General features: G+C 54.1%; 1 protein-coding gene across 2 annotated transcripts; it reads right to left on the reverse strand.

The window, feature by feature from the left end:
• Nucleotides 1–9,268: 9,268 nt before the first annotated feature.
• On the reverse strand, nt 9,269–18,775 carry LOC102945560 (suppressor of cytokine signaling 2). Of its 2 annotated transcripts, none has more exons than XM_037885350.2 (3): nt 18,499–18,775; nt 11,048–11,326; nt 9,269–10,041 (listed from the first exon to the last, which is right to left on the reverse strand). In XM_037885350.2, exons 2-3 carry the CDS (start codon nt 11,199–11,201, stop codon nt 9,560–9,562), a joined length of 636 nt encoding a protein of 211 aa, XP_037741278.1. In that variant the 5' UTR covers nt 11,202–11,326; nt 18,499–18,775; the 3' UTR covers nt 9,269–9,559. The 2 variants fall into 2 exon arrangements, with proteins under 2 accessions (XP_037741278.1, XP_043389609.1); XM_043533674.1 differs by having other exon boundaries at nt 18,416–18,734.
• Nucleotides 18,776–19,951: the final 1,176 nt, after the last annotated feature.

Here is a 19,951-nt window from a genome sequence, read left to right on the forward strand (position 1 = left end):
CCGGGCAGGGGGCGGGGCCGGGCCGGGCCAGGCGGGGGCGGCTGCTGGTGCAGCGGGGAGACGGCAGGGGGCAGCAGCTGCTCGCCTCCGCTGCCAGGGTGAGCCGGCCAGCGAGGGGGGGCGATCTGGGGCAGGGAGGAGGAGGAGGAGGAGGAGGGAAGGGAAGAAGGCCTGGGAGGAGCTGTTGCCCCAGTAGCCCTGGGCGGGCTGGGAAGGGTTTGCAGTGGGGCAGCCCCCCCGGGGAGGTGCTGTCAGGTTCACACCAGCCGGGGGAGGGGGGTCTTGCGGTGGGGAGAAGGGGCAGCATGTGGCTACAGCAGGGGACCAGGCACTGTCAGCCCAGAGCCCTGGCAGCAGCCCACTGGCCCCTCTGCGGCAGGGGGCATCGAGGGAGCCGTTCGGTGCACTGTGCCGTGCAGGCTTCTCTGGGGCAGGGCCCCTCCTTCCGCCAGGGCTGCTGCTTCCTCGCCCGGGCGTAAGGTCCCACCCACCTCCGGATGAACTCAGTGCCACGGGGGCGTGGTAGCCGTCCCAGGGCCACGGGCGTGCTGTAGGCACCGGCACGGACGTCGATGGGTCTTGCTGCCGCACCCTTGCTTCGGCTCAGACACTGCTGCGGGTCCAGTGGCGCCCCACTGCCACCCAGCTCGGGTCAGCATCCTGAGACTGCTCCATGGGAGGGATGAGGGGAGATGCCTTCCAGCTATCGCGTGGTGAGTTATCTGACATACCTCCATGGCCACGAGGAGGAGAAAACCAGGGATCTCCTGGGAGGAGCTGGACTTTCCTATTTGTGGGAAGGATGGGTAGAATCCAACAAAGACTTCGGGGCAGACATAATGGAGAAGCTTTAAATGTCCCTCAACTGCAGGTCTTCCACCCCATCCTCAGCCAACTGGCAAAGGCCATAGGGCAGTAGGGGACTTCCAGCCAGCTCTGAGGCCCCCATCTTGTGTCCTAACAAATGGTCTCCAAGGCCCAGTGCCACAGACGGCCCAATAGTCCATGAGGTTCCATATCATGTCTCCAAGCCCCATAGCACATATGACCTCAGTGCTCTGTGCCATCTCTAAGCCTCCTCACTACAGAAACTAGTACTGCATCCTCAGATCCAGCTGCAACACAGTTGTGTCCAGCCCAGTTAACACATGGTTTCGCCTTGCAGCATCCATGGTCCCGAAATTGTGGACCCTGTTAACCAAAGTGGCTGAAGTCTTCAAACTTGGGTGCTTAAAATTATTCACCTATATCCTTATCTCAGCACATAAATAAGAGACCTGATTTCAAGAGGGGCTAAGCACCCACAGAGCCCCATGACTGCCACTGAGTTGTGGGGTGTTGGGCATCTCTGGAAATCAGGCCTCTTATTTGGATGCCTCGATAGGGATGTAGGGACCTCACTTGAAACTCCTTCCTCCCCGGCCACCATGTTGTGACTCTTCTCTTTGGATTCCCCACTAATTGGAATTCTGGCCCTGCCATTCAGACCAGGCTGGGTTGCAGTTTCCTTGGGAGAGGGAACTTTCTCCTTGATTAAAGCAGCATTCAAAGAGTCCACGGCAGTGGGGAGGAGGCCACCTGCCTCTGGCAGACACCGCATTACACTACGCCTGGGCTTGCCAAGTCTTTCTGGTTGGAATCCCAGGACATGCCAGTCTGACGTTCCCTGGACATTTCCTGTCCCTGTGCGCCTGAGAGACCTGCGTGCTGAGGAGAGGGCAGATCCTCCGACATCCCCAGTATGTTATCGGCCTTATCCCACTGGGAGATGTCTCCACTCTTCACATAGCACTGATTGGCTCCTGGCCAGATGCTTCAAAACCAACGTGTTCACGAGGCAGAGAGCCAGCCTCAGGGAATCTGTAGTCAAGGCAATAGCTCTGGCAAGCATAGGCAGGACATGAAGAGCAACTGTGGAATGGGAGGAAGCATAGTCTCAAGGTTAATGGACAGGAGAAGCGGGTTAAAGTCAGGGCACCTGGATTCCACCTTCCCAGCTCTGCCAGTGACTGCCTGTGTGACACATCACCGCTGTGCCTCAGTTTCCCTATGTGTTAAATGGGGATGATACCTCCCTTGCTTTGGGGTGTCCAAGGTGGTGGCATGGTTTGAGAGTCTGTCTCAGTCCTATCTGCTCTGCAGAGCAAACTGAGTTTATCCATGTGGGAGGACTACTGTGTTATAGATTCTAGACAGAGATTACAGTGTAGACAGAACCGTGTCAGTTGGTTATTCTGACCTTAACATGCATGTCAAGAAGGCAAACACAGCGCTAACAGGTCTGAATGGAAATGCCATGTGTCTTCTCAAGCAGATTCAAATGGAGGAGCATGCACCCACCACAGGCACACGGGCATGGCTTATGAGCTCAGACATCCACACAGGGCTGCGTGCAACCTATGGAGAATTCAACCTGAGGCTCAGGCTCCTTGAAAAGTCTGCATACTCCACAGCCTATGCACCCCGTGGCTTAACACTGTCCAGACCAGCAGGGGTCTCTGTTCTTCTGAGCTCTTTTGATCCTCTCTCATTCGCCAGGCCAGACCGTCAGCTGGCGTAAATCCACTCCCATGGAGCTCCACAGATTAATCCCAGCTGAGGCTCATGCTTTGTCAGACCTGATGTGCCTAAAGCACTGTGTGGATGGGACAATAACTGACATTTCAGTGCATGCATGGACCAAATTCAGTGTCAAACTTAAGATGGGGAAGTGGAAAATGCTGACACTCTGTTATGGAGAAGGAGGGTTCAGGAGTAAAAAGAGAATGATCTTTATACATGTAAACAGCAACAGCGAGGAAACTATTCTAAGAGGAATATATACCTAGGCTTGGAAGAATTTTATTTTTATTTTCTTATCATTTCGACAGATACAATAGATATTTATTTTTAAGCATTTTCTTATTGATTTACATGTTCACAGTTGCATGAAATTCGGGGGGGGGGGCAAGCCATTATGTATTTAATGACTGTAGGCATTGCGAGTCAAAGTTAAAGCTTTATAACCATTAAAGCACAAATTATCAACAGCACATGTCAACATATACCAAGTGAATATCCTCAAATCAATCCCTAATAAGTTCCCGAGCAGCGTTTTCCTTACTTTGCCTCGCTGTACATTGTGATTACGGTGGATGGAAATATTGTTTCGTCAGTTTGTGTGTGTACAGTGACGTCGACCTTTACCAACATGGATCAATAAAAACTAATCCTTCCAAGCTTACATATAGCTATTTCAGATGCCACATTGTTAGCCTGGGGAACTCACTGCTGCAGGGTATGAGGGAGGCAAATGGTTTAGGAGAATACAAAGAAAATAAGGCAGAAGGAGCCTGATTCTCCTTTGCCCTGCTACCATTCGGATCGGCTAGTGCCTTTCAGTCACTTCCCACTAGCTTGAATGAACAGCACTAGAATAGTGATGGCACCTGCAGGCACCGTAGCCAAGATGACCAGACTTTCCGTTCTCATGCTTCAAGGCATGAGCTGTTCTCCAGCTGGGGTCAGGGCTCCCTTTGGGATACAGTATATTGGACCCCTGGTCTGGTGCCTTGTGTTTATTTCCCCACCACCACCACCTTCCTTTGAAATATCTGGGAGATGCTGCTGCTAGAGACAGGAGAGCAGACTGGACGAACTGTTGAGCTGCTCTGAACATTACTGGAAACTGACCCTGCAACACAAATGGCAGCCTGCATCAGTCATCACTCCCTCCCTCCAGCTGTCTTCGGGGTATGTTGCAGAGACTGGCTGCTTCTACCAGCAGCTGCCAAGTTTCCATGGTTCTTGCAAACTGTTGCTTTCCTTAACACGCGCACATCTCTGCAACCTTCCCCCAGCTCCTGCAGGGTCACAGGGAACCAAAGGGAAAATGGACAAGACTAGCTGGAGAGATCTCAGCTAGTTCCACCGCAGGCTCCAATCTTGTTTGATTTCATAAGGCTGGACCAAGGCTGCAGTCAGATGCCCTTCAGGGAAAGCTCAGGTGGTGTTGGCAATTCAATAGGTTGCACAATTCACCCCATCAGTATCCGACAGCGAATAATTCACAATGAATCGTTTAATCAGAAACTTTGGCTTAATGCCCTGGCCATGAGATTCTCAAATTCATTAGCTAACCACGATGATGTGAAATATCTTCAGGGAATCAGGCTTGGCCTGCCTATTGCTCACAAATGCCATGCAGCAGCTATTCATAATTTGCACTGCATTGGGTAGTGATCATAATGACATGGGGCCTTGTTTCCCTTCCTTGAGTGGATGATTTATGTAACTGACCAACACCACATAAACGACAAATTTTACCAGTGAATCTACAATGCGCCTTTGGCAAATATTCAAGTTTTATATCCATCTTTTGTGAGCATCTTATTCATTGTGTTACCACCATAGAGCTTAGATCAGGGCCCTCTTGTGCTACAGACACATACTAAGAGAGACTCTCTGCCCCCAAAGCAAAGGGCAGGAGAAAGGAAGTATCACCGCTATTTTAGACACAGAGAGATAAAGTGACTTGCCCAAGGTCACCCAGAAAGTCCATGGCAGTATCAGTATCAAGAGTCTCCTGACTGCAGTGCCTTAAACACAGGTCCAGACGGGTCATCTCCTTGCGCACATGCGAGTAAAGCTTAAGCACTGAAGGACACGAAAAGAAATCACAACGGCGGACAAATGCCAATGTGCATTGGCATTCAAACAGAAACACGCAGAGAATATTTCCCCCCGATTCACGCAGCTCTAGACCGTCTCCGGGATCCCAGTGTGTGTCATTAGGGAGCGCCGCGCTGTTACCGGGTGCCGCCTTTCAAAGGAGACATAAACCCAAGCTCCTGCTCTCCTGGGAGCATTCATAATGCAATCGCACTGTTTGCAAGAGCCGAAGCGTCCTGACAGTACATCTCTTCTGCCTTCTTAAAATCCCCTGGCAGTTTCACGGGCACTGGCATTCTCCACTTTCTGCCCTATTCTGCACTGTTGCTATGCTCTGTCAAACAGCCGCTGCCTTCCACATGAGTGGCTGTACTGAAGTCGTGAATAAAGCTATCTGTAGGGAGGAATTGTTATCTAGTGGGCCTGGGAAGTGGAACTGGCTTGTTTTCCTGGCTCAGTGGTTCACTCTGTGATCTGGGGCAGGACATTGAAAACGAACCAACCTCTCTATGACAGGTTTCAGAGTAGCAGCCGTGTTAGTCTGTATTTGCAAAAAGAAAAGGAGGATTTGTGGCACCTTAGAGTGGCACCTCACTTCATCGGATGCTGTAGCTCAAGAAATCTTATGCTCAAATAAATTTGTTAGTCTCTAAGATGCCACAAGTCCTCCTTTTCTTTTTGCAACCTCTCTATGCCTTAGTTTCCCCCTGTAAAACAAAATGGAACTGATACTCCCCCAGCTCCCGGGGTGGGGGTCGAGCTTAGACAATGAACGCCAGGTGGGAAGTGCACCGGGTTGTTTCTATACAGCTGGCCTGGCAGAGTTTGGGTAGCCCTCTGTGCTGCACTGGGGAGATGCACAAACGTGCCAGCCGATTATCTTCGCTGTCTCGCATGGGGCTGGGGGAGCCCAAGCCTGGATCCTCCCCGCAGCACCCAACCCCCACCTCGGCTTAGCCAGGGGAGGAGGGCGAGCCTCTTTGCACAAGTTCCCATCCCTCCTGCCGGCTGCTGCGTAATCCTCTTTGCGGGCACAGAGGCACCAGATGGCACCGCTAACTGGGTCAAATGAGAAATGAAACCATAAAGCAAAAGGCGCGGGTGGGGCTGCGGGAGCTGACAAGCCTCTCAGCATCCTGTTCTCGGAAAGCTAGCAGCCATGCTAGGAGCCGTGCAGGCGGTTTTCAAGGGAAAGACAAGGAAGGAGAGCGCGAGGCGGAGAGAACCCAGCCCTCCCAAGAGCACACAGGCATTTCAAAGCGGGGTGGGGGGGGGTCTTTGCAAAAGAATAGGTGGGCATTGGGGAGACCAGACAAGCGCCAGTGAGGAATAACCGAGCTGGCCTGGTGGAGAATCGCTGGCATCCTGCGAAGAGAATAGGTGCCAGGCAGCAACCCTGTTACAGCAAGCCCATGGCTGCCGTGGGAGAATGGGGGTGGTTGGGCTTGGGGGTGCGGGTAGGAATTTGCTGTACTAGAGTCTCGGCCTAGAACCGAAAGGCCCAGGTTGCGGGACGTCCCTGGGAGAAGCCAGGGAGTGAGCCGGAGGGGGCTGCAGATATCAGCGAACCCAGCGCGAGAACCTGTCTCCGTTCAATGGACGCTGTAGGAAATTCTGCCCTCGGCCACACCCGCCTGCCTAGGCTATTTATAGTGATTTCTACAGCATGCGGCCACTGAGCAGCTAGCAAACGTTAGCACACTGGGCTTGCCCACACCCTGGCGGGGAGGCCAGTATCGCCCCCATTTTACAGATGGGGAAACTGAGGCATGGAGGGTCAGGCCAACCCTTTCAGAACGGGCTACTGATTTCGGGTTCCCCACTCGCCTTCTGCAGCCCTCTCCCCCACAGCAATCCTGCATGAGCCAAGGCGGCCCAAAGAGCTCCTCCCTCTTTGCAGAATGTCTATGGTGTAGCCAGGAAGCGGACCCAGGCGTCCTGACTCAGAGTCCCTTTCAGTGGGGCTGTATGGGGGTAGCAGGGCAGAATTTCCCCTCCTGTTGTGCCTAGGGGGCTGTAGTCTGTGTATGAATAGAGGCATCTCAATTACTGTGAGAGTGGTGCCTGCATAACCCGTGGCCTTAGGTATGAGCTCTACCCTGTGTGGGCCCCATCCCACACCGCAGGGCAGCATGACAGCCTGGACTCCTGGCTCCAAGATGGGGCCGGGGGTGAGGGGGTTGCATTTTATTTGAAATCCTCCACAGCTTGGAGATCCCACAGTTAAAAACAGACAAACCGGCAGCAAACCAAATAAACCCCAGTCCCAGCCTTACTCCCCCAGCTGCCAAGTCACTCCCACTTGGATTTCCACATGGAAACCCCTGGGGTGAGCCAGGGGACCATGCCAGGTTCATCCCCTGGCTCTCTCCCTGCATCACCCAGGGAACCAGTCACATACGGAGCCCTGGCTGAGGGGCTTCTATGAGGTCCCAGGGAGCAAGACACTGGACTCAGCCTCCCCTCCCCATTCTTCTACTCTTCCCAGAAGAGACTGGCTGGAACTCAGTCCCCTCATGAAACCAGAGGGGCGCACCTGGGTTTTAAGTGATTTGCCCAAGGTCATACAGAGAGTCTGTGGCAGAGCTGGGAACGGAGCCCAGCTCTCCTGGCTCCAGCCTCTGCCTTTCCCCATGGTATTAAGTGCACAGGCTTGAAGGACAGGGTTTCCTCCTAAGTGCCATTATTATTTATACCATGTTTGCACCCAGAATTTCCAGTCATGGAGCAGAACCCCATTGTGCTCGGTGCTGTACAAACCACAAAACAAAATGACCGTCCCCTGCCCTGAAGGATTTAGCGCCACTAGGGCGCCGACATAAGATGAGGAATAAACCAGCCTGCCTCCCTCAGAGAAGGAGAGCGTGATGGCCATGGGCGGCCCCTCATTCAAGTCTTTCAGCAGCTTCGCAGGAAGCAAATCCAGAATCTGGAGCTCCAAAAGAGGAAACAACAATAAACCAGGCACCAGGCTGCTCCTGACATGCAGCAACTGCAAACCCACGGCAGGCAATTCCAAAGTGCGTCTCATCCTCCCTGCACAGATTCAACCGAAAGGCATCGGCTTCCAAGAACTGCGCTGGGCTAACGTATTTGCTCTCCCCTTCTCTCGCTGGCAGAACGATAAGCAGATGTGCCTGTTATCACGCTTTCCTAGAAAAGCTTGTGAGAGGCTCTAACCCTCCTGTAGAGGCTCGGGGTTTGCAAGGGGAAAGGCTAATAAAACCCCACGCGTGCGAGGCTTGGACACACACACGCTCCCCACCCAAGCCCCACAAGGTTGTGAATCCACGGTAGCACCGGTTGTTTGTTTAAGAGGAAACAGGAGCACGTTTGTTGTTTTACAGACACTGGTTCCTAGCCCCAGTTGAGGAAGGCAGCAGGGTTCGAGGTAGGGACCATCTAAGCTACTGCTCCCAAAATGTTTTTTTTTAATACAACTACCCAGCTGCAAAAACGCAAGGCCGGTTACGCCAAATGCAGTCATTCTGCCCACACATCTGGGCCGAGAGGTTACTGACCAGGAAGTTCAGCCCTGTGCAGGGTACATGGGAACAGTGAACCAGGGCATAAGGGGCACGTAGCCTTTGTGCTGGCCCTCTGCACAGGGGTGAATTTCATCCTGCCTTGGGAACGTGGTAGATTCCACACACAGCATGAGTAATACATCCCCCCCCCGCCGCCCCCCGCCACGCCCACGGGAATAGGAATCACGGCTCAGTTGTGTTTCTAAGCAGGGCTACAGAACTGTCAGGGTTCGAATGCTGGGCTTGTGGAGAAGGGGCTGACGGGGTCTGTGGAACAGGGTGAGCCAGTCCTCCTACCTCCCAAGGACGTTGCACCATGTGCGGGAGAAGCCACCCACCATCCTCCTTGTGGTAGGAACAGCTAAGGCCTCATGGGAGCGGGGAAGGTTTTCCCCGGATGCACCAGTATAACTCTGGCTGTGCCCTGTGGACAGACCAAGACGGGGCTGCAGGAGGAACTGCGTCTGGGAAGGGGAGCAGCAGTTGAGCCTGGTTTTACTTGGGCCTCGCGCAACTAGCAAAATGCTGGAACAAAGAACCACATGCTGCTAGAGAAAGCAGTCTGCCTGTTTCCCTCACGCGTCCCCAGAGAAGCCAGCCAATCAATCCTGTCTGAGGTGAGCTTTAAAACCCCCAGTGGAGCAATTGCTGGGGTGTAAAGAGCACCATAGAGCTGAGCTTCAGTGTGTTTTAGCCCCGGCTGCTTCCACCATAGAGATGCCTGGAGATCTAGTCCCCCACTGGGGAAACCCAGGTCAAGATTTTCCCGTAGTGACCAGGGATTCTGGGTCCACGGCTGGAGACACCTTAAAAGGGGCCTGATTTCCAGGCAGCACCGAGCACCCGCCCTCTGTCAGGCCCCTTTACGGTGTCTCAAGTTGGGCCCGAAAAAAACATCAGTCGCTCTGGAAAAAAAAAAAATCTCAGCCCCAGACGTGCATCTGGACTTGGTTATATTAAAGAAATACCATCAAACCCTACCCAAACCAGCCCACCCTCTCCCCCAACAGCCATAATGGAAGCCCTGTCCAAGGGACGTTCGGTGAGGCAAGCAGAAGTCAGTGCAAAGATGTAGCAATGGGAGAACAAACAATAGTACAATGAATTTTTATTACCGGCCCTAGCTAGGGACACCAGAGCCAGAGAGAGACTGAAAAAAACCACGCTTTCTGCCCCCGGCCTGCTTCGATCCCAGCTCCGGAGATCCTGCCTTTCGCTCAGCCCCTCACACTTGTACCTGACCCCGAAGCCACGTTCTGCCGCACTCCAGCTGAGCGACACCAGGGGCCCTTCGGAGTCCATCAGTGCTGGCACCAGAGCGGAGTGGGTTGCGGGGAGAGCACCATGTTTTGCCAGGGTGGGATGGAGAGGTGCGGGGTCTCTCAGAGCACGTATGGGTACTTCAGCAGGTAGTCCTTGAGCCTCCCAGGCAAGGGCAGGGCCGTGACCTGCCGGGTACTCCTGTTGATAGCGAGCCTGCACAGGTGCTGCAAGGCCGGCACAGAAACATACAGGGGCTTGATCAGTTTCAGGTGGATGGCTGGATCCTTGGACAGGGACGTGATCTCCTGCTCCGATGGCCCCAGCCGCTCGGCTTGCTTCAGGGAGGCCAGGGAGTAGAACTGGACCAAGGCCATGGCATCCTTGAAGCTCTGGAGCTTGGGCTTGGCCAGGACGGACGAGTCCAAGCCGAAGCGCCCGGCACTGTAGCAGATCCGGATGTGGGTGGGCCCGACAGAGGTTTTGACCGACAGGGTGAGCAGGTTGTCTGGGCTGGAGCTGTCACGCACCAAGAAGGAGCCTTCCAGGGCAGGGCAGAGAACGCGCCTGGCCTCTGCTGCGGTGAGGGGACCCCAGTACCAACCTGCCCAAGAGAGAAAGCACCGTCACACGCAGGTCAGCCCTGGCGCTTCACCCCACAAAGCTGGCCCTGGGGGTCACAGAGAGGGGAAGAGTCAAGGTGGAAGGAGCATGCTGGCTGTCCCATGCAAGAGGTTTCCAGAGGAGCTGGGGGACAAGGGAATAGAAGGGGCAGAGGTATAAGGCCAATGGGTAGGCAGCTGGTGTGCTGTGACCGACGTTTTCATGCTGACCAGTATCACCTCATTGCTTCCTCATGTTCCCCCCAGCTGTTTGCTTTCTCCACCTGTTGTCTATAGTCTGAGAGCTCTTCAGTGCACTGGGGCCCTGACCTCTAGGGCTGGGGCTACCACAGTTCAAATAACAGAGGCCCATTTCCCTGTCCCCTGGTGCAGATTTCTCCAGCTGCAAAGGCAGCTCTAGGGGTATCCCCGCTGGTGCAAACTGACGCGTGGGGATTTAATGAGAGTAATGAGTTGCCAGATTGACACCCCGGAGGCTGATGGCCCCTGTTTAACCCAGGGTGAGGCCATGCTGCCCAGCCCATGTTTTCTGACCCAGAGGAAAGCTTGTAAGGGTAAGAAGGGAATTCAGGTCTCCATGACCCAGCCAGTTAGTGATCTGTCTGCTGCAGCTACTGACAAGTTGTGTGTGTGCAGTTCTCAGAGCATGACTGAGGTTGCATTAGAAGCCCGAGAGAAGTGCTGAGCACTTGCTCTCTGGAAATCAGACACATTTAAGGAGTCTCAAGACGGACACCCAAAAATCATTAGCTGCTTTGGCTTGTCTCCTGACCCTGAGATCTGGTTGGATGGAAAGCAAATGGCCAGAACCAAGGGAAGCTATTTCTAGGGATATCTAAGACTTGGCCTGGACAGAGTCCCGGAGAATAGTCTCTAGGGAACAGCCTTGGGCTGGAGAAGGGTGAGGCTAGAGGATCTAATAGCTTTGACCATGTCTAGTGTCTGTGATAATAGGTTTCAGCTTCTTGGACATCCATCCTCCCTTACCAGCTTGCTCCAGGTGGCTTATGGTGCAGTTGCTCTGGGCTGAGTTCACGTCCACATCATCCCTGGCCTCTTCCCAGCCATCCCGTTCAGAGCCATAAGGGTAAACGCTCAGAGCCGGCTTCTCCCTGCAGATCACAGCACTGGGGGACTTCATGGTCCAGTGTTCCGTTGGCCACGGGGGCTCAGGGAGGGCATCTCAAGGTGCGATCAAGGGGAGGTCGCTCAGGGAAAGGAATGCTGCTGGAATCACTGGGGACATCTCATATGGCTTCTCTACACCTAAAAGGTAACGCAGAAGAGTAAAGAAAGGAGAAACCAGCGCTAGGAGGCCCAACCTGTACAAAGCCACTCGCCCAGGAGCTTGGCATCACCAGAGACCATCACTATTGACACTGCCAGCTGCCGCAGGGTGTTCCTTACAAGACTGCTACGCTGGAGGTAGCAAATCCAATGACGGCAATGAGGAGCAAAAGACAATAGGAAGGGACAATAGCCAACACGGTGACTGCTGCAGCTTGATAAGAGAATGGGGTAGAGCTGGTCAAAACGATCCAACTTTCAACGAAGGGCTTTTGGGGTCAAAATTTCAATACTCTAAATGTGGATTAAATCTGTGAATTTTTCTCCAGGGTTTCTCACCAGCTCTAGATCGTGGGGCAAGATTTTGATATGTTTCAATTACATTTCAGGACTTAGGGGGAGAAAAAAGTAAACCAAAAAAAAAAAAAAAAATAACCCAACCCAAAAAACCATGAAAGTTTATTTCTGTCCAATTCTATGCGTGTGAGGAAATACAGAAGCCGCTTCTGAGTTATATTGGGAAGAGTTCGTAACATGGAACCATCACTGCAGGGGAAGTGGTGGAAACATCCAGGAATGGACAGAGCCCTGGAAACCATATCCTAGGCTAATGGAACCCTGACAGGTTTTTATGTCTGTCTCCTAACATTTCAGATAGACAAGACCAGCTTAAGAATGAGATGGGCAGGATGAAAGCCACCAAGCCCTCCGTCACCATGCTATTTGCCCTGTTTAAATGAAAGGTGGTGAAGGGATAGACCAGATCCTGCCACCCTCACTGAGGTATCAGGTAACAAACCAGATTTCCCTGGGGGCCAGGAGGCTGGTGCCATTAATATGAATCAATAGCTGACTCTAACTTTTGGTGCTCAAGGCTGCAGTGGGTTAAGCAATGGCCATGCTGGTTCACAGCCTTGCTTCATTAAGCACATTTTGAGCTCCCTTGAGCCCGGGAGGAGAGAAGCCCTGATGAGGGGACCCTAGAAAGAGAGAGAAGCCCCTGGTTCTATCTCATCTAGTCATTAGGGGATACTTTCTCACCCTTTTATGGACAGATTAAGTGAGTTGCCCAAGGTCAGGCTGCAAGTCACTGTTGAAGCCAGGATTAGAACTCAAGAGTCCTGTCACCCAGTCCCTGCTCTAACTACTAGGCCACAATATCTCAAATACCAGCCAAGGCCACTTTGGCAAACACCAGACACTGAGAGATGGCACCATGCTGCCAAGCACCAAGCAGAATGGAGAGGAGCTTGGTTTAAAGAGACAGCAAACTCCTGAGTTTATCTGCTCTGCTCATGCGAAGCGCTCCATCAGCCCCACCGGCACGCGAACTGATGGGTCTTAGTGTTTCAAACCTGACGACCTTTCAGGGCCCTGAATTTAAGCCCTGGAAGTGCCCCTGCAACAGCCCCCTCCTGGTGGAGGTGACAGTCCCTGCCTTCAGGGACGAGTTTATTTCTCCAAACTAAAATAATCCCATATAAATTAGAAGAGCAACGAACCAGGTCCTACCACCTGGCCCCTTTCCAGATGATCTGCAGGCTCTCACCTGATCCCCAGCCCCCGACCCATCACCGGGGAGGCAGATAATTAGTCACAAGGGGCTAAGCCCACCTCCCTTAACAGACAATCCCCCTCCCCTCATGACAGAACCCAACTCCCATGGGAAACCAATGGGAATGTGGTGCCTAACTCCCAGTTGTGCCTATGAAAGTCCCCCCCAGAGCAAACTGGGAAGCACAGACAAGGAGGAAGGATATGGTGCAAGGGCACACAGGTGCAGGGAAAGAGCCTGCATACAAGAGAAGGTGAACAAGACAGATGATGCTGGTGCATTTGTGCAGTCCGGCACCAGAGCCACCTGCAGCAGATACCTACCCGGGCTCTCTCCCCACCTCGAGCTGCTGCAGTGACTCCACCATGCATAGGGCACACAGTGCAGCCGATCCTCCCAGTGCTGGAGCATAAAACAAACACACTGTTTGGCTATTTAAATCCACCTCCCCCTGCACCTTGGCTCCAGCCTCTGTCCAACTGCTGCATTCAACTCCTCCGACAGCAGCTCTCACCTTGGATAACCCTCCAACAAGAGCAAGTCTCTGGGACACTGGCTGCCACGCTGGCCAAGGTGATTAAAGCCTTTGCTTCCCCTCTGCCTGCCAGAGCTCCCCCTAGGCCAAGTGAATTAATTCCCCTCTGACAGGACCGGCTCTAGGCACCAGCAAAGCAAGCACGTGCTCGGGGCTACACAATTCCAGGGGCGGCATTCTGCCCCCCCCCCCTTTTTTTTTTTATGCTTGGGCAGTTGCACTCTCGGAGTTTGGGATGGCAAAGAACCTAGAGCCGGCCCTGCCCTCTAAGCCAGGCACAGGTAGGGGTCAAGCGAGCTCGTTTGGCCAGGCAAGAGCATTTCAGGGGCAGACGGCTGCCAGGAGAGGGCTGCTCTGGAATCCTAATGAGGGTGGATTTATATTGGTCTATATGGAGCGGGATTTGCTGTCTGAGGAATGAACTGATGCTTGGTAAAAGAGACAAATGTGGCAGAGATCTGACCCTGGAGGGCGGGGGGAGGATCAGGGGGGTGCAGAGCTGAGGCTCAACTTAGGCAGAGTCCCCCACTTCCCCATGCTGAGATCAAGGGCCAATTCCGACCCCCTTCGCCACAGTGGGTTTGTGAGATTTGACTGAAGTTTTCAAACATAGGGTGTCTAAAATTGGCCTCCTAAATTCACCTAGCCCCACTCGGCCTGATTTGTTGAGCACCCCCAAATTCCACTGAAGTCAACAGGAGCTGCAGGGGCTCGGCCCCTCTGCTGCCCACAACTCTTCCTCTCTCCCACACTGCTTTGCCTATTCAGACATCAAGCTCTCTGGAGCAGGAACTGGTCTCTTATTATGTTTGTACAGCACCTTAGGTGCTACTTATCCAAATAGCGATTGTTTCTATTTAGGAGCTTAATGATGAGTCAAAGAGCTTTGCTTTCGGTACCCAGGACCGAAAACTTCAACCTCTATTCTGATCAGGATTATTTCCACCATCTGAATGCAAGGGTCTCTTCAGAGAGCTAACACCTACATGGATTGCATGAGGAAAAATGTAGCACAGCTCTAACATTTCTCCCCCCCACACGCACCATCTTCAAGGAGCTGTACTAACATCCACTCTTTAATCGACACAATGTCCCTGAAGTCTTTCAGATGGAGAAACTGAGGCAAAGGGAGGGTCACTGATTTGCCCAAGGTCTCACAGAGATAGTAAGCTGGAAGGAGGAGAGGATTCAAGGACAGCCCATGGCCATGAGGTTTCTATCCCACAGCCCAGCCCCCGCCCCCCCCTCCCGGGTAGAATATTAGAGATAACAAGGTTAGAAGGCTTTTATCTAACAGCATGCTGCCTCTCTGGTGGGCATTTTAGAGCACCACAGTTCCAGGCACTGGGTAAAGGGTGGAACAGTGTTGCCAGTAATTGACAAGGAGGAATTGTCAGAGCTTTGTACAAAACACAATGGAGCAGGTGCCGATCAAGTGTATTCTCCCCAGGCTCTGCTAAAATAACCCCCCACTGCACTAAGGCTCTGGCCCTGCTGGTAAAATCATTTCACCCTCCCTGGCTTGTCATTTACCTCACTCCTTATTATCTGTAAAACCCACCATAGCTGGAAAAATAACCAATACACTGAGTGCTGGATCCAGAGCCCTCTCTCCAATGAGTGCTGGATCCAGAGGCTTGAGCACCTCTCTCTAATGGGCCCGACACAAACACCACCCAAATTTGGGACAGCCCAGATCTAAACTCCATGCCTTGAGTTCATCGCTGGTTTCTAGCCGCAGTATGATATCTGACCTTCAAACTGACATGGGTCCTGCACCACTCCAGTCCTGATCCTCACCCATGTCTTTGGTCTCTCTTATGCAGGGTCCATTTTTGGCTTAAGCTACTCCTTAAAACACCAGCCTTTCAGTCCCTGACTGTAGTTTGATTGTTTGTGCAGCCACAAGAGCACTTTAAAAATAAAATGAGACAATGCTAAGTAGAACTGGCAGAGTGTACACCACTGCCTTCTAACTATTCAGTTGCATGCCATAGCCTCTATAGTGTTAACAGCCAGTGGAGAGTCCCCGGCAGCTCATGTAGCAGGGGTCTGAGCACAAGGATCTGAGGTCTGCCCCTGCTGTTCCCATGAACTTGTGTCACTGTAGGCATAGCGATATCTGTGAAGTCCTTGGGGGGCCCAGAGTCTCAGTCACACTGTTTTCAAATACATAAGGCAATCAGGATGCAAGGCAACACTGTATTGTTCTGAAGTCTTTACTGGCTGGAGTGGAAAACAACATCTGCTTGGAGGATGGCAGCTCATCCCAGATGCTGGGGCTTGAGGACTGGAATGTAAACACTGAAAACTCACCTTCTCTGGATCATCTCCAAAGGCTATAAAAAAATGAAGTCATCTTGGGGAAAAAGAAAGAAAGAATAGAAGGAAGGAAGGAAGGAAGGAAGAAGGATGCCTTGGAAAGTCAGATTCCTCCCTCTCCAGCTGGAAAGTGATCTCCCCAGGACAATAAAACCACAACAGAGCTTGCTGCTTAGTGACACTGACATGCCTGCATCCTAAAGGAGCGCTGAAAAACCGCCAGGACATACATTGCAACATACTTGACAATCATCATCAAACATTAACGGCGAGCTACCGAGCCATGTCCCCAGCCAAATCCCTCCCCTCTCCCTGCATTTTCAAGTGGATACGGTCTCTTTCATTAGCCCGTCTTCAGGAAATGAACTCCCTGCAGATAGAAGATGCCTGCAGCTGCAATGTCTTCTAGGCTTTTTTGTTTATTTATTTGAAATCACATCCACCCATTTCCATCATCCCCATGGCAGAGAAGTCGCTGCATTTGGGCGTTTGGTCTACACTGGAAATAACATGGGATAGCCCTCATGAGGTCACACACAGCTTAGCTCAGCACAGGCCAAAGGACTGTCCTGCTTGACAGAGTCCGCGGACCACGGCGAACCAGGACAACACATCCTCCTTCACACTGAGCATTTACAATCATGTTACTCAACACGTGTCCTGACACCACCTCGCTTCCCAGCGGAGAAGAGGCTGCGGGGCCCAGTTCACAAGCGGGTGAAAGCACGATTGACTTCAGCAGAGTCTCAGGGGCTGGCACCAAGTCTGAATATGTCCCTGTGACTCCGCTCCCTGCCTCGTGGGCCAGCCTAGCCATGTGGGCACAGAATGGGCAATGGCCCATGACCAAGAACGAGAGGTTTTAGAAAGGAGACTCCTCTAGGGTGCTCTTTTGGTTTAACCATTGGGAACAGGCTTGCTACATTTCCTCCAAACATTTGTCTCCCTCCCTTACTATAGTCTGTTTTAAGGAGCTTGTGGTCATTTCTTCCTGCGAACCATCACCCTATCCTATGGTTTAAAGCTCTCCCCAGCTCTAAGCCTGCTGCCCCGTCTGTTCACAGGTTCCCTGTTACCATCTCACCATGGCTCCCCAAACCTAAGTCTCTCTGATAGGCAGTTTTAGGATCACTGAGAAGACATGTGTGACTATTCCCACTAGGATAAAGGTGATGGACGCTCATGGCACAGGGCATAAGCCGATTGTCTGAGGGAGGTCAGGAACTCCACTTATGAATATAGCTCCTGGAACAAGCGGTTACGTGCATTATTTGCCTTCATGGGAAGCATCAAAGATGGGCTTACCAGTCCTGATGCGCCAATGGTCTGATCTGGCATGGCAAAGCCCAGGGTGCTGAAAGTCGACAGTAACAGCCAAGGAGCATGGGAGAGGGTGAGAGCAAGATGCCTGTCAATCAAACCCTGAGGCTGCGGCCCCCCCTTGGCAGCTAGGCTGGGGAAGTCTGCAGTCAGCTGTGTCCCACTTTCCTCTCTACCAGTGAGCGGCACTAGAGACCCGGCACAGGGTTATTAACACCAGCTCTCAGGGCAGGCTACACTGCACCTCGGTGGGTTTCTTTGGTCACGCTGGAGAAAAGGACTCGCAAGGGGAGGGGAGAAGTTGCAGGCAACCGACCCACACTGGAATCACTACCCAGACCCCATCTTCTGGGCTCTTCCTGGGCGGGGGGGAGAGAACTGACACCAGCCAGGGAGCCAGGACTCAGCAGAATGCCAAGGAACCAACCCCTCCCTCCCCCATTCCACCTCTCTGCTGTCCAACAGGCTCATGCTTTGAGCCAGGTTTGTGCTCGGGCCACCTCAAATGCCCAGAGCCAAAGAGAGGGGCATGCACCCCTCTGCGCCCCGGCAGAAACAGCTTGGTACTGAGGAGGATTGACTCCCTTACAGAGGCTCCCTGGCACCCTTAGTTTGCCGAGCACCCACACACGGGGGGCGCTGGAACCATTTGTGGGTGGGGGGGCTCAGAGCCATTGACCCAAACTGTCAACCCTGCATATGATGGAAACCACTTCAAGTCAGGGGGTGCAGCAGCACCCCTAGTTCCAGCCCCTCTGCCCACCCACAGAACCCACTGCCCACCCTCCCCGGGGGCTGTGCTTCACGGGAATAACTGCTGGAGACTCTGCAGGGCCAGCAGCCCTGGAAAGGATCTCTGCCGCTGACCCCCACCCCTCGGATCTCGCTAATCCAGCCGCACACGCTCCTACCCCCCCACCCCATACGGTGCTGCTGTTTTAGGGGAAGGGGCAGTTAAGTGGCTGGCGCGGGGGCGGGGGGGAGAGTTTGGTAATAAGTGATCAGTAATTCACTGCCCCTTGTGTGGGAACGAAAGGACCGGGCATTAAAAAATCCCTGGAGCTGGGGGGGGGCGGGACACTCTGCTCACAAAAGAAGAAGCGTTGCAGAAAAGGGGGGTGGGGGCGCAAGGCCCAGCTGCTGCGCTCTGTTTGCTGATCCCAGACACAACCCCCTCCCCCAGCATCCCCCCCGCCCCGTGCAAAAGTCATCCCAAGGGGAGGCACGATCCACCCTGCGGGGGGGGGGGGAGGGGGAGGAAATCTCCCTGCAAGACCCCTCCGTGTCCTTTATCCAACCCCCAACCCGCCCAGGTGCCGCCCGGCGCAGCACACACCGGGCATCGCCTGCCCGCGCCCGGGGGGCTGGCAGGGGCACGGACCCGGGGGGGGGGCGCTCGCCGGCCGGAGCGGTGGGTACCTGTCTCCCGGTCGCCGGGCCGGGGAGGAGTGAGCGCGTCCAGGTGTGACCATCCCGGGGGGGTCACCGGCTGCTGGGGGGGGGAGACACGCGGGGGGGGTCCCTCCCCTGCTTGCTCAGCTGGGGGAATGAGTCTGCTGGCAACCCTCCCTCCCCCGTGCTCAATGCACCAGGGGCCGCTGGCTGGCGCCCCCCTGCCCCAAGCCCCGGGCAGGTATCGGTGCAAGTGGCACCGCACGGGGGGGGGGGGGGGGGGCTCTCTGCAGCCTCTTCCCTGGGGGTGGGGCTCCAGGCCCCGCCCCGCCAGCTCCGGACAGTGCCTGGCCGCGGAGGGGGGGCTCCTCCCCGGGGAGCTGGGGGAGGAGTTTCGTGCGGCCACATCCCTGCCCGCTGGAGCTGGGGGGCGCCCGGGTGGGGAGAGGGGGGTCCAAGCAGCGTCTAAGGGGAGCGGGGACACACACACCACAAGACACGTGTATGGCCCCCGGGGGAGCGATCAGGATCCGCCCACGGGCCTCCAGATCGCTGCAGCTCCCTGCCCGGAGCAATGAACGGGGCTGGAGACCCCCCCGGCCTCCCCCAAGGCAGCACCAGGGACCCACCCGCTGGGCAGAGCCGGGAGGGGGCCCCCTGGCAACCCAGAGAGGGCGGGCGCTGCAGGGGGCGGGGGGGCACGTCCAGCCCTGCTGCTGCGTTGCAAGGAAGCTGCCGCAAGACACTGGGACTTGGGAGAAGAGGAAGGAAAACCTGACGGTGCCGGTCTCCTGCCCCCTTAGAGGCTGGTCCGCTGGTGGATAACAGCCTCCTGCTGCTGCCCGCTCATGGAGTTCCAGCCTGGGTTCAATGCTACAGGCCAAGGGGTTCAAACCCCACAGAGGCAGGGGGAGGGGGGGGGTTACATGAGCAGGATTTTGGGACAAGGGGCAGATCCTGCTCGGAGATCAGACATTAATAATGCCACCCCCCTAGACACATTGTCCTGGCAAAGTCCTGCCCTGGGAAGATGCTTGATCACTAGGGTGATCCTGATATTAGGGGTCTTTATCTTATACGGGCAACTATACCCCCCACACACACACACACACACACACACGTTCCAATTTTCCACACTTGCTCCTTGGTCACCCTATTGATCCCATGGGACATTTAGCTTTAGAAACGTTTTGATCCCCTGCCCTACCTGTGAAACTGACCTTCAGAGCATGCCCTGCCCCAGTCAGCAGGATGCGCACCCAGGGCTTGGGGAAGCTCCCATCCCTCCCATCATGGGCTCTCTCTCTCTCTCTTTACTTCGTCATCCAACCGCGGGGCCTATTGAAGTGGAGGGCAGTGGCGTGAATAGAAAAAAGGCCCAATTTGTCCCCAAGGCAAGGTGAGGGCATGGCCCATCCAGCCCCCTTCCAGCGGGAGAAAGAAGCTGGGATGCCCTATAAGAGAGGTGCTCGATCATCTC

This window comes from Chelonia mydas, chromosome 21 (genome assembly GCF_015237465.2).
Source record: "Chelonia mydas isolate rCheMyd1 chromosome 21, rCheMyd1.pri.v2, whole genome shotgun sequence".
NCBI classification, from domain to species: domain Eukaryota; kingdom Metazoa; phylum Chordata; order Testudines; family Cheloniidae; genus Chelonia; species Chelonia mydas.

Excerpts from the sequence above, each read along its gene's own strand:
- LOC102945560 (XM_037885350.2), bottom strand. The coding sequence starts at position 11,201 with ATGAAGTCCCCCAGTGCTGTGATCTGCAGGGAGAAGCCGGCTCTGAGC. Across the intron at positions 10,042-11,047 it reads AAGCCACCTGGAGCAAGCTG|GTTGGTACTGGGGTCCCCTC; the intron begins GTAAGGGAGGAT and ends TCTCTTGGGCAG.